This window comes from Semicossyphus pulcher, unplaced genomic scaffold (genome assembly GCF_022749685.1).
Source record: "Semicossyphus pulcher isolate SPU_LCO1_2020_fin unplaced genomic scaffold, fSemPul1.0.p SCAF_4, whole genome shotgun sequence".
NCBI lineage: Eukaryota > Metazoa > Chordata > Actinopteri > Labriformes > Labridae > Semicossyphus > Semicossyphus pulcher.
This window is the reverse complement of record NW_027211715.1, coordinates 3,835,931-3,850,293: the sequence shown is the minus strand read 5'-3', so window position 1 is coordinate 3,850,293 and position 14,363 is coordinate 3,835,931. Positions and strand designations below refer to the sequence as shown.

The following is a 14,363-nucleotide window of genomic DNA, read 5'->3' as shown; positions in this document are numbered from 1 at the left end:
AATACTGTAAACAGAGGACTATAGCCTCTGTACATGCTCGTCGATTTTAACCGCTGAGCTGTAACTGCTGAGGGTATGAATGTGATGACTGATTGACAGTTGGGCACTTTATGTAGCACCGTCTGCCATCAGTGTGTGGATGTGTGGATGTGACATGTCGTGTAAAAGCAGCTTTGAGTGGTCCCAAGACTAGAAAAGCGCTACATAAGTACAGTCCATTTACCATTTACTAGCTCGCTGTAAAATGACTGTTTTGACATGAGCGATGACACAATCATCAGTAACATGTACGGTCAGTAACACAGTAAACGATGCCCTCAGTTTATGCAACAAATCAGACCTCAGGGGATCAATATTTTGAACATTAAAGAAGTGAGTCTGGAGACATACACGACTTCACACGTGCAGGGAAACAGGATGATTGGTCAAATTTGCGGGCAATTGTTTGAATTTGTGTGAATTCGCGGGGACTTCCTGGAGAGACTGGTTATCAATGTAAGAGTATGACACAATGCATTTAATGAAAATGGTGTGATACAGCTGACATGTTGCTGTCCTTAGTTATAAGATACTCACAAAAGAATATGATGGTGCTGAAACTCAACGTGTCATGTGATAAACTGATAGAGGAGGACAGTCACACTAATCCTCGTCTCTCTAACTCACCACGCTCTTGATGACCTCGTCCTTGCCGTCGTGCTTCTGCACCTTGAGGAGATGGTAGCTGAAGTCGAGGATGTCGAAGCGTCTGTGCTGCCCCAGGAGGGCGATGATCATGCAGCCGGCCCAGTGGAGACCGTCCCCGAAGCACTGCCTGAAACACAGGAACGCGACGCGTGAGTACAGATGTGGCACTTTAAAGTCACATGTGGCGAGAGGACGAGTGAACCGCTCTACTCACTCCACTGTGAACTCGTGGGCTCCCACAGGGATGCAGTACACAAACTGCATGGCACTCCAGAGACGGTGGAACTCCACACACTCGTCCACGTGCATCACACCATTGCTCGGCAGCGGCCCGCGCCAGATGGGGTCGTCCAGGAATCCCCTCACGCGTGTGAGGATGACCTCGAACATGGACAGGCCACAGCACAGCCTCTCTTTGGTCAGCAGGTCGCCCTCACGAGCGATGGCGATTTGCTGAAAGAGAAGAGAGGAGGCACGTCACAAAAACATCAGGTCACTTGTATCAAGATGCAACAACGATGCTTTGAGCTCAGTGATGACAGCTTCCTGTCGAGGCTCTTTTTGCCTGGCCGTACCTGTGGAGTGCCGAGGCGTTCAATCAGCGGAACCATGTGCAGCGCCGTGTATTTGGCCTCCAGGCGCTTCATCTTGGCATCGAGGCGTTCCCCCTCTGCACACAGGGAGGGAAAAACAAGTGTGGTTTAATAAGTCTAGTGATACTCTTATTGTCATCAAATAAAACAAAGTATTGTCTGTGTCATCATTTTGTTTATTTGAGACCATCTCACACAAACACTCCTGCTGTTGTAAGCATTCACTTTGTTTGTCTTGATCCGTGGAAGGAAATAATCCACAATAAATGCACCTTTTCTCCTGTTTGAGTTACTAAATACAATCTGCAAGGTCCAGCTGTTTTAGGAAATTATCTTAGCTCATATTAGTTTTAAATGCGACCACGTATTTGGGAGACATTTTTACATTAAGGTCTTTGGTAAAAACTTAACAGCTTTGGGCTGAGAGACACAGACAGGTAATGAACGTTAGCATTACTGATTCCAGGCTATGTCCTAAATCCCACCCTCATCAACTCATTTAATTTTTTTTCCTGCTGTTAAACACAATAAAGTGTACTCCATGATGACCATCGTTTGAGTTTTTCCAGTCACAGAAGGCTGCAGGAGTCTGCCTTCGAGCGTGGTCTGCTTGTGTATTAACCCTTAATGTGCACAGACAGCATGTTGTGTGAACTAGTTCAGTTACACCTGCCTGATCCCTGAACTCAAACCTAGATGTTCTTTAAGGTAAAACTGTGACACAACCGAATGTGGACGAAATAACTTGACACCATGCAGGAAGTGAATCCTAACTGTTCCCCAAAAAATCAACTACTGTAACCCCTGACCCTGCTGGTGGTGACCACACAGTGAACCTGTGGCTTTAGCATTAGTACTGACTGTGCCTGACCTGTATTTATCTTAACCCCCTTTAATGGGACTCCCACCTGTTTAAAAGGGAAAGCGTGTTTGTTGTACCTTTGACGTGGACTCTTGGCAGAATGTTCTGGAAAGGTGCAGCGTGCAGCAAATCGCAGACTTCTTCCTGTGACTGTTTGACACAATAAGAGTCAGTGGAAATAAATGGAAGCACATCTGAAATGCATCTTGAAAAGTGAAACAGAGAGAAGCAGCATTATTTTCTGTTGCGACTGAGATCCGTACCAGACTCTGCTCGCTCAGCAGACAGAACAGCATGGCGTTGCCCACTTCTCTCAGGTTCTGGAAACAAACCGTCTTCAGCTCGGCGTACTCCACGATGTCCTTCAGCTGGTGGTGAAAGAACTCCAGGATACCTGAAAGCAAATACAGACTCAGTATCTCATCTCACACCTTCTTTTGTATCTGTCACTGTTAACTAGCCTAGCTTATTGCAAATGTTTTCACCTATAAATGCTGTGATGTGAGGCATTGATTTATATGATGCACATTTTTCTCTATACAATTAAACCTATAATAAAAAATATAAAGTAATCAATGCTTTTAGGAGTTTTATTAAAGGCCAATACAGACCGGTTGCTCTTTGGTCCGTTGTTCTTTTCACAGTAGGTGTGAGCTGCAGGGTCACTTACCTGGGGATCCATACTCGTGGCGGGGAAGTCTGCAGATCTTGGGCATCACCTCCATCAGGGTCTTCACATACTGCATGATGGTGCCCTGAAGCTGTAGGAGAGAAGAGGAACCATGAAGAACCAAAACAACAACAGAAATATCAAAGGGCCGTCACCCTCAGGTTTAGCTCGGCTGCCTGTCCCAGGAGTTCCTGTCCTACTCACCAGGCTTTTGACGACCTTCAGCAGCTCCTCCATAACCACAGCGATGCCCTGATACCCCAGCAGTCTGCACATGACCTTGATGTGTGGAGGACCCACAAAGTTCCTGTAGGCGCCAAATATGCTGCTGTACGCCAAGTTCAGGGTCTACAAACAGAAGAAACACAGGTGAGGATGAGAGGAACGCAGGGCTCCACTTGAGTTAACATGAAATCATCATCTTTGAGGATCAGGGAGTGAGGATGGACATTTCAAAAGATGAATGGTTAACAGATTATTATTTTTACATAAAACCACAACTTTTATCCACTTTATAATTCCAAATGTAGCACTGAAGGTAAATTTGTCTCCTGGAGGTGATTAGTGGCGAAGAAAAGGCTGAGAAGCTTTGTCAGCATCCACAGGCCCACAAACAGCTCATACTTTATAGCATCTAAGCGCCCCCTTGAGGCTGCAGTGTTCATTAAACTCTATATAAATTAGGCAGTCACTTTGTACCACATTCAGTCCCTCCAGGAAGTTGCGATGATGCGTTCCCGCATATTCATGCAAATTCAACCGCAACTGTGCCGCAACTGTTCCTCAAATTTGACCAATCATCTTCTTTCCCCGCCCGCGTGAAGTCATTTACATCAAACTCATTTCTTTAATGCTCAAATTACTGATCCCCTCAGGTCTGCAGTGTTGTATAAACATCAGAGAGCATCTTTTACTGTATCTTTAACATCTTTGGACGGCTGATGCTTCTAATGTCATCGTCTCACTTTCATTTGCTTCCTTATCCGGCCTCAAACTACAGCGTCTTTAAGGAGAATCCACACAGTGATACAGTAATATATCCAACACTCGATGTCTTCTTGTTATTATTTCAACAGCTGAAAACTGTTAGCTCTCTACTTATATGTGGATTCTCCTTTGCACATATGGACAGCATTGTAATGTGCACATGTAGTGCAAAATAAGCATTTCATGGCTATCGACGTTTTGCATCCTGACACAGAAATCGACCAGAAGTTAAGTCAGAAGACAAACAGCTCCCTCAGCCAATAGGTGGCTTTATTGGAGAAATTGTCCCAGTCGTTTAAAGTGGATGTGTGATGTGTTCAAGGGAAAAAAAGCCTAAAAACATCAAAACTTTCAGTTCGTGAAATCAGCCATTTTTGGCCACGACAATCACACGAAATCCCGGACATCAGAAATAAATCTAAGTGTAGGACAAATTGAAAGTTTGACCTGAAGGTGGCGCTAGATGATCGACAAAGCGATTACATTTCATCTCATGATTATCATTATCAAATATCAAGGAAATCCATTCAATGTTTGTTAAGAGCATTTAATCTGAGCCTCATAGTGACATTAGAGAAGCCAGGATCACCACAGTCATCCTCTGGGGGACCAATGAAAGGCCGTACCAAAAGTGATCCAAGCAGTCCAATAGTAGATATTTGACTCTGATTTAAGGTGATGGACAGCCGACCATTATTAGCCTCCATAGATTAATAACACTTGCTTGGCTTTCCTAATAGATAACATCCATAAACATTGCTTTATTACCCTAAACTAAATGGCAATCTCTCTAGATGTCCTCCCTTCTCCCTGAGAAGACGTCCTGACCTGCTCCATGTGTCAGCTCACAGGCTGACCTTTATGTCACACGTTAAAAACGGCTCAAGCTGGTTTTATTTTTGCACTCTGACATTTTATTTTCAGAAGAACTTCCGTTGCCGATTTCATCCCAACAATCCTCTACAGCATTAGGAATCATCCTCTGGGGACCGTGAATATCCACGACAATCTGGCCGGTTGTTGAGACTTCGCTGCTGAACAGATGGAACAAATCCCCCCACCCCCCGCCCAATATCCCACCATCCCAGAAACCATGTTTCTCTATCAAAGTGGTGGTCTCAAATAAATGATTCATATTTTCACAGCGTCTGTTGTTGAACTTGCTATAAAAAAATAGGATAAAAATCAGAGCTGCTTCTTTTACACAAACTACACAGATGTATATTTGGATGTTTTCATTCTGACATCCGCTGCAGGAGATTTCAGCCCCCTCTCCCCCCCGATGGCACAGATTTGAAGCTGCTGCTGCTGCTCTAATCCAGAATCACTCTCACTGCTGTGGCAGCAGCCGAGGCGAGGGCACCGACGATCTCAGGTCAACTCCGGAGGCAACAGAGGAAGAAACGCTAAAATGACTTCATAGCAGCGCCTCAGGAGAGTCCGTTGGAAAAAGCACCTGAGGGACCGATCGATGCGTCCAACAGGTGCGTGGATTGTTTTTCTGGTGAGTTTTTACATCACTCATACTCACCGTAAATTAACAGCCATTAATGAATCCTTAACGCGGGACATTTCTGTGTTGTTTTTATCTGCTGTTTTATTTTATCCTGCTGTATTTATTTCATGACGCATGTTGTATCCTTATAAAGAAAAGTGCAATTGGACAGGTATGTGATGTTTCCGCTGATGCAACATAAAATTCGACAAGATACTGAATCTTATTAGTAGGGCTGAACGATTAAATTTTTTTTATCTAATTGTGATTATTTTGATTTAAATTGCGATTTCGATATGATTTGCGATATTAAACTGAACGATCATTTTTACATATTTTTTCTCAATGTCAGTGAAAAACATTAAAATGATAATGGTGTGTTTTCTTTGGGGATCTGTACCAAAGATAAGTGATACTTAGGTCTGTGCATGATGTGTAGGCAGCGCGATATTTAAATTTAAATGGTATTTTGACACATTTCACCTTTAATAAATAATGTGCCTCCTGCGAAACAAAAAGTATCTCCACTGTTTTGTGTTAGAAAAGTCAGATTTAACTACTTTTCTGAGATTCTCTGCGTCTCAAATTGTCGCTGCATAATGGTTTTATTTTTATAGTGGCTTATTTAGAAAAGCTAATTTGGCTCAATGTTTTCCCTTGTCACCGTTGTAGAGTTCTTGCTCATGGTGCATTCATGTTGGGCATCTTTATATAATATAACAAAGAGTCCAGACCTGCTCCAAGTGAAGTATCATGAGATTTTGTGATTTGGCGACATACAGCTCTACAAAAAATCTAGAGGCTGCTGCAAAAGTATGTTTTTTCTCTGGTTTGTAAAATGAACTTTTGTTTTAACGGAGACATTTCTTTCCTACTTCCAAATCAAATAATCTCATTGAGGTCTTTTATTTGCAGGAAATGACGACTGGTACCAAAAGATGTTTTTCAGAGCTCGAATAATGCAAAGAAAACAAGTTCATGTTCAAACAACAGAATGTTTTCACTCAGGAAGAGTTCACAGATCAATATCTGGTGAATAACCTGGTCTTTAATCACAGCTCTCGTGCCTCTCTGCGTGCTCTCCTCTAGTCTGTCACAGAGCTGCTGGGTGACGTTAGGCCGCTCTCGGAGCAGCTCGGCTTTGTTCGATAGCTTGTGACCGTCCATCTTCAGCTTGATCACATTCAGGAGGTTTTAATGGGGTTCACATCTGGATGGGGCGGCCATGACATGTAGAGAGAGACGCTGATTTATGGAACATTAGGAGTCCTCTCCGAGCTGTATAAATACAAAATTTGGGCTGAGACAGCGTCAACACCCAGCTATTATTTTGTATTCTATGAGCAAAGAGACTTAAAAACTTAATCGTCACTATTAAAGAAGAAACAGGTTTTAACAGCTCGATGTCGTCAGATAACCACCTGTCCTCTAACAGGTGACTTGACAGCACAGATGAGCTCCACATGTAATTGTGTATTATGTTATTTGCTGAACATCTGTGCATCGCTCACCTCCCTCCCACACTGCACTGCCCTCCAGATAATCCTTCATACTCAGGTTATTTTCCCCCCTAATATTGTTCCTTCATTGTACTGCTTTGTGTTGTGTGGGCGGCCATGACATTTTACATCAAGTATGCCTTTGTGTCTGAAGGAAGTAATTACAGCAATCAAAACTAACATCATCACAACACCAAGACGGCTGCTAGTGTTTATATTTGGTGTCGTGTTTGTTATGGAGGCTTTATGTTTACAGTACAGACCCTATAATGAGAGGAAGAAGCTAAACTATTCATTCCATAGAGCAGGAAAAACTGCATCAGAAGGAGGATTTGTTGACATTTGGACTTTGTTCTCAAAAGTGTAAAACAGAAAGAAGTCCCTCCTCTGATTTATTTCTGTGTGTTTTTCAGTCTCTCACTCTTTGTTCTCTGTTCTCTCTTTCTTCTAGTTTTACCTGCTGAGACTGTAATAACTGAGGAAACATTCCACCTATAACAACTCGACTCTGAAAGCAGACTACAGAAACAACCCTCCATCATGGGGATTACGGTCTACAACATCTCCTCCACCACAGCCAGAGTGAGCTGGCCTCCGTCGCCCACCTGCCTGGACACCTTCTACAGCGTCATGTACCACCCCAACTGGAACAGCCTGATGATGAGCTACAAACGCAAGAGCTTCATGCACGAGGACCGAATCCCCGTCAGCCAGACCGGCACACACGTGGCCAACCTCCTCCCTCAGACCGCCTACTTCCTGTGTGTGACGTGTCAGGCGGCCAATCCGGTGCAGGACCAGTGCCAGGTGTTCAGCACTCTGAGCGAGAACAGCGAAGGTCACGACAGAGCCGGCTGGGAGTTTGCTGCGGGCGTGTGGCTGACCTGCTGCATCTTACTGCTGGTCATCGCTGGCATCCTGATGTGGGGATGTCTCCACAACATCTGCCCCTTCCCCGGTCAGGGCGCCGGCGGCTGCAACGTGATGACCAACTCCAACCACCAAGACAGGTCCGGGTCTGGACGCCTGTACACTCACAGACGCAGCAGCGCAGACAGCGCCAAACATGCCGCCATCATACAACGCCCCCTCCTCTCCACGCAGAGAGGCAGCCACATAATTACCCAGGACCATGAGCTGAGGACGCTCGCTAAGCTGTCTGGCAGCGAGCCAGTTTGAATCATCTGGATTAAGGTCATCACAGCATTGTTCTGCACGGACTGAAATGCCACCGAGAACTATTATCCACTAATGAAATCCTGCCGAGCTCACAAAGTGACATGGTGAAAACAAAACAATCAATTGATCATTTGTGCTCTAAATGTGAGACTGTTTTAACTTTATGAAGCCGATTTATCAGGACTCAAAAGTGGTTGTTTTTCTCCACGACAGCTCTGCAGCCTCTCAGGGACACACGATGATACCAGCACCTCATTGGGATCGACCAATGACTGTAAATATAGATATGGTATCGACTGATAAATGCTTTAAAGAGGGGTTTTTTTGCCGTTTCACATTTTAAGACATATATATAATCATACAATGTTAGATGTCCAAACTAAACGTGGGTGAAGTTTCAAATCTGTAGGTTAAAGTATGTTAGAGTTATCGAGTAGAGTAGAGTAAAAGCTTGCTTTTAGACAGACTTCTCCAGATGCTTCACTTTGTGATGTCACAAAGTGGAGGACACAGTAGAACTTCCTGCCCCCGTTACAGTTCAAGGACACGCCCACCCAGACATTAATTTCAAATCGAAAAAGTAAAGTTTACTCTTTGCCAACAACTCTGTAACACTGCCACAGGGTCGGAGGCGTGCCTCAGACCCCGAGTTCTGCCCATCGCCAGGCTTCGGAGAGCTGGCCAATCAGAAGAAAGTGGGCTTGTAGGGGCAGGAGTTTTTTTAAATTGTAAATTATGCTAAGCTACTCCACAGGTATCACAGGTAAAATATGAAGCTTGAAGGTAGCATAATACCCCCCCTTTAATCTTTAATATCGGCATTTCAGCCAATATGACATGCAGATAAAATGACACTTAAATTATGCTCGTGCAACATATCGCGAGCAGATGACTGTTCAGATGATGTCATGCCATACACACAGATGCAGATAAAGATGTTTGCAGGATTCATCTTTAAAAAGTATTAAAAAAAAGACCATGAAGGGCTTTAGGACTTTAGGAGTTAAGGACACAGACTTAAATGATACACACTACTAGGTGAGTTTTCAAGGCGCCCTGAACAATGTTTTTTTATGTGTGCGTCTGCACATTGGCAATAAGAGTGGGTATAAATATAAATGTAATAAATGTGTTAATAACAGTAGAGACTTGATGGTCTTTGCAATCGGTAGAAAAAATATGTGCATATTTATCAGCATGGAGTATTGAAGTAAGTATTGAAAAAGATTGGAAATCAGCATATCAGTAAAAATCAGACTTGGTGCATCCTGAGGAGAATCATTAATGTTTTCACAGGAACCACAAAAGTCTTTCTGTGCAAGAGCAACACTTAACAATAATCACGTCCATATAATCTGTTTAATTGAATGTATTCAGTTTATATAAATTACGGAGCTTTGCGCACTAACATGTCCTCTTTTCCCAACTGCTATGCACATGTACAGTTCATGTATGTTCCTTTTTTCTCACTTTATATCTACAGTTAAATATTACTGACATGTTTGGCTCTGTTATGTGGACTGAAGAGACATCATACACAGCTATTCAGGTCAATAAAAAACATCCTGAACTCACAGATCCTAGAAAATAAAGTGAAAGGACCATGCATGGTTATTGATAATAAAGTGTGTCTGACCTTTGACCCGTACAAGTACTGAGGCTGAGCGTTGGGTGGCTTGTCCCTCTGGAACTCCTGAGAGAAGGGCAGGACGGTGCGCACAAACCTGAACACACACACACACACACCGAGAGAGTCATTAAACATGGATCAATACCGTCACAGACATCTGGGAATGATGCACATGATACTTGTATGGGCTCCTTCCTGCATCCTGCTGTGGATAACTGTGTGATTTAAATCATTGTATCATCAGAGACACAAGTGGAACGTTTGTGTTTATAAAGCAGATCAAACAAGTTCGAACGTGTCCCTGTTACTATGCAGACTTTCAAACGACCCCCACTGACCGACCCGCCGCCTCCTTTCATCCACAGATTAAAACATCTCTCCTCAGGCTGCGACTCTGGAGAGAACATATAAAATAATAGTCTGGTGCAATCAGGGATCTGCTTCTATATGAGAACCATATAAGGAGCTTATGAGTTATTTTCTGCCCTGAACACTGGGACTTTACAGTATTGCAACTTTTAATCTTCTAAACATCATAATCTCTAAAAACACATTCTGCACATGGGAGCAGAATCTGACGGCGATGGACGAGATTTCTGCTGTTTGAAGTTTGAAGTCAGGTTAAAGCAGGCGTCAGAGACAGAGCAAGAGTCAGAAACAGCAGCTATGATTACATGACGGATTATTCTTTGATTAATCTTTATAATCAGAAATCTGCAGTACAGATGACAATCCTTCTGTAGACATCATCTCTCAAATTCAGCTCCGTTTTCCCACCAGAACTTGCCAGTCGGACTGTAAACGATACCTGGTATAAGTTATCTTGATGTCTGCCGGCTACACTGGAGGCCGTGGACTTACGAGTAGTTTACTGCTGCAGTCCTCGTTCAAAACAGGCGGATTTCTTGGTTTGTGAAAACACTTTGATGAGCAGTTTGCGGTCTTGAAAAACAACACCTAATTGGCCGCTGTGTGATGCCTGCTTTTGCTCTCCACACAGACTGTTTTTCCTGCATACGCAACAGCCTGCTGATACGTGATCGGTCAATACTACTCGGACTAGAAGCGTACTAAAAACGTAAACCAGAAGCAGATTCTACATTTACATTCAGAATCTGTTACTCGAGATCACAGTGATGTTTAAATCTGAGTTCATCTTTTTAATCACCTACTCATCTTCACCATATTTTATGGAAACTTTTATTTTTCAATGTTTGTCTGAGCTCCAAATGATTTATGGACTGACACAGTAACGAAGTGCTACTTTGTGATGTTACATTTTAATAACAATAACCACAGCAGCTTCATGCTTCATGAATTCAAGTTGTAAAGAGTCAGAGCTTCTTCTCAAGCTCAGACTAACACACCTGTTAGTGGAGCCGTTGTAGCAGTAGTTGGGCAGGAAGTCGTAGTTGAGCTCCCAGAAGACGTGCAGTGTTATCCGACCGTACGGGGCCGACACGTTGTGGTTGGCCTCCCGGAACATGGCGTCCAGGCTGTCCAGAGTCAGAAACTTACTGAGGAGCTTGTGCGTCATGCGGTTGATGTCCAGGAGACCTTCCAGTTCCTTTAATCACACAGAAAACATAGTCCACATTTATAGAATAGTAACACAGAAGACTCAAAGATACAAAATGGGAGGATGTTACGTATTTAAAAAGTTTAAAATTAACACACCATGATTGAAGTGAGGTCCTCGCTCTCGAAGCGGTTGATAGCGAGGTCCAGAGACTTGGAAAGAGCAGTTGAAATCCTCTGAGTGATGAGCCTGTTCAGATCGATGGAGCGGCCTAGAAGCTGAGATTCACATACAGTTAATTAGATGTTTACAACACGACATTGGAAGTACAGAACGCACGAAGGATGCGGTGAATACCTGGACGTGGCGTTGCTTCAGCAGCGTCTCGTAGCGGTTGGAGGCCGGCCAGGGGATGTTGGCTCCTTGGTTCTTGCAGTCGGCTCTCAAGCGTTTGTCCAGCAGGAGACTGAGGGATTCAAAGTGACCAGAGAAAGAGAGAAGTTGCTTAATACTTCCATAAAAGTGTGATTTTCAAACTGCTTCTTCTTAAATTAAAAGTATTAAAAGTGTTTCAAAGTGTTTTTGTCTGATGTATCCCTAATATCCACATCAGAACCAACCGCCACAACGTTTAGGCTGATAAGGTCAAGTTTGCTCTCTGACCACTAACACAGAATTATTTAACCATGTATCTCTTCCTTTAAGATAACTAATCAAATATTTAAACATTACTTAAACTAGTTCTAGGAGGAGGAGGGAATTTGGATGGAAAAATGTAATCTGCGTCTTTGTTACACCCCAAATAAAAAATAAACAATGAGGTACACAGCAGCGATGTTGGAGACAGTGTGGGGAAATGAATGCCTCACATCATCGCTCACATATATTCAGGCGATGTATAAAAGTACAAACATTGTGGGAGAAGGTTTCTTGAGAAGCTTTTATGTTACAAGATTCCCAGGGACCCCCGGGTTGTGTCCTGGGCCTGACGAGCAGCGACATGATTCAAAAGAAGGAAGTACGTGTTCAAAATCCTGATACTTGCATGTTAAAAGGCCATCACAAGAAAAAACAAGGCGAGGTCAAAACCTAGTATGTGGCCGTTTTAGGTTAATGTGCGTTTTTGTGGGCAATGTGTTACAAGGACTGTCCTCGTGAGGCCGATGACAATGTGTTTGTAAGCAGGTGTGCAGCGGACGTGCAGCAGACGAGCAGCGGAGGAGCAGCCCCGCCTACTCCCCGAACAAAGCATCCAGAGCCATACAGACAGAGAGTCGCGTCAGTGGAGGTCCAACATGCTCCTTGATCCACCATTATTTATAGCGATATACTGTATGTCAGTTGTTAACAAATTACCATGTTATGTTCATCAATTATTAATTAATTAATCTGAAATGTTTAAACAGAACTCTTTAGCTCACTATTTGTACAATGAATGCAAAACTTTTAGCTAACTATTTTCAACAATTGTCCTTTACCTTTAGCTGATTATTTCATTAATTAATGCATTATCTTTAGATAGACTGATTAATATAACTCATCAACCGTTTACTCATTATTTTAAAGTTTATTATGAATTAATTACTTTATTTTTAACTTCTCTGCTAGCAAACTTTTCTGCTAGTTTTCATGCACTCTCTGTTGCTTTTAGATTTTACAACTGACTCAAGCTGGTGGAAGGTGTTTCTGTGTCCTATTGTAGCAGGTACTTTACTGATTGTTGTGGGGATAAATGTAGTTAAAATAATTATCACAGCCATTTGAATGGATCCATCTGTATGGTTAGTTTCCGGGCTGCTCCCATGTGATTGTTAAAGTAGAGCTGAAGCGGCATTTCGAGAGCATCTAGCTTCCGTATCGTGACGTATTTCCGAGTGAAACAGGACGTGCAGGCGGGACATATCATTAGAGGGATTTGATTTGATCGTTGAGAAGTGGGCGTAGACAGACGTTCTCCACAGCGCAGTAGCTAGCTAACTGACCGAGCGTTCTTGGTGCTCTGCGGCTAAATGTTGCAGATTGATTGGTTGAAATTGTTTGGTGCTAACTTACGTAAGCACGCGTGAAATTTAGTTTTACTGGAAGAAAAAATGATCGGATTTTGATGTAAGAATACGAAGAAATTGATTTTCTGTATTTTTTTGGACTATGTTGTCAAATAGACGCACAATGTTACCCGGGATGTGATCTGAAAGGATTAAAATGACATTTTTCATTTCACCTCGACTTTAAAGTTTCCTTGGGCTAAACACTGAACCCCTGATTGCTCCTGATGCAGAACTTTCTGTGTGTGTAAGTGAATTTTGACATGAAGTTGAACACTTTGAGTTGTTGGAAGACGAGAGAAGAGCACACATGGATTCTACTGCAGTATCAGAACTTTAGGTATCCCTGCATTACAACCCACGTACACTCACCCCTTCCTCACTAAAGGAATATTATCAAAAAGGAAGAGAAGTGCTCGTCGGGTTTTCTCGTACCTTCCTGCCAGAATCTTGTAGTAGGCAAATATCTGATCAGCCAGCTTGTAGACAAACTGATCAAAGCACAAGTTCACCTGAAATAAAAAGACATTTTCATCAGCCGAAGAATACATGTAACCCGAGTGTGTTCCTAACTGTTGTATACATAATGACAAGAAATGTTCTGTAATATAAGCGCATAAAAATAATATGTTACCAAGAAGCCTTGTTGTGTTGCTTCTCCATCACAATAAATCACGCAGTAACAAACATTCATTACCTCAGCCTCGATCTCGTCGTAGAGGAACTGCTTCTTGAACTTGGTCAGGGCGTAGTGTGCGCTGTCGTTGTACAAATCCAGAGGATACAGCACATACCTGGAGGATCAAAGAAAAGGAATGTTTTAGTCCTTTGTTTAGAATTAAAACTGAATATCTGAAAGGAAAGAGGGAGTCCTCTTTACTCGTTCATACAGTGCTGAAAATGTGTCAGCATACATAAAGTGCACAAAGTAAATTCACTCCTGATGACACGTTTCAGTCATTATCACTGCAGTCAGCTGCATGCATGTTTGGACAGCAAACCAAATGAGTTTTAGAAAAAGATTCATCAGCATTAAATACTTTTATGGTTAAATTAGACCTCAGTTTGTGGGTGAATAGTTGAAGAAGGACAGCACTTGTGATTCATGCCAGTTGATGTGCTTAATGGCTTATGTAAAACCTGCCTCGTATCAACATAATCCCACTGCAAAGATTTAAAACATTTAATCCCAATTTT

General features: G+C 42.7%; 2 protein-coding genes across 2 annotated transcripts in view; one reads left to right on the top strand and one right to left on the bottom strand.

Annotated features, from left to right (window-relative positions):
• Nucleotides 1–14,363, bottom strand: part of cyfip1 (cytoplasmic FMR1 interacting protein 1) — a 42,361-nt gene that overhangs the window by 2,082 nt on the left and 25,916 nt on the right. Inside the window, exons 18-30 of the mRNA XM_069679382.1 lie at nt 13,864–13,960; nt 13,602–13,678; nt 11,479–11,587; nt 11,280–11,399; nt 10,970–11,169; nt 9,609–9,696; nt 3,017–3,160; nt 2,813–2,903; nt 2,406–2,536; nt 2,220–2,292; nt 1,263–1,357; nt 902–1,140; nt 667–814 (exon numbers count right to left, since the gene is read on the bottom strand). Of these exons, the coding sequence (XP_069535483.1) occupies nt 667–814; nt 902–1,140; nt 1,263–1,357; nt 2,220–2,292; nt 2,406–2,536; nt 2,813–2,903; nt 3,017–3,160; nt 9,609–9,696; nt 10,970–11,169; nt 11,280–11,399; nt 11,479–11,587; nt 13,602–13,678; nt 13,864–13,960 (1,612 nt within the window). The remainder of the gene's footprint in view (nt 1–666; nt 815–901; nt 1,141–1,262; nt 1,358–2,219; nt 2,293–2,405; nt 2,537–2,812; nt 2,904–3,016; nt 3,161–9,608; nt 9,697–10,969; nt 11,170–11,279; nt 11,400–11,478; nt 11,588–13,601; nt 13,679–13,863; nt 13,961–14,363) is intronic.
• On the top strand, nt 7,334–8,036 carry LOC138608031 (fibronectin type III domain-containing protein 9). Its single transcript, XM_069680685.1, has one exon. The coding sequence runs from the start codon at nt 7,334–7,336 to the stop codon at nt 7,970–7,972; it is 639 nt and encodes a 212-aa protein (XP_069536786.1). The 3' UTR covers nt 7,973–8,036.

Coding starts and splice junctions, on each gene's coding strand:
- LOC138608031 (XM_069680685.1), top strand. CDS start 7,334: ATGGGGATTACGGTCTACAACATCTCCTCCACCACAGCCAGAGTGAGC.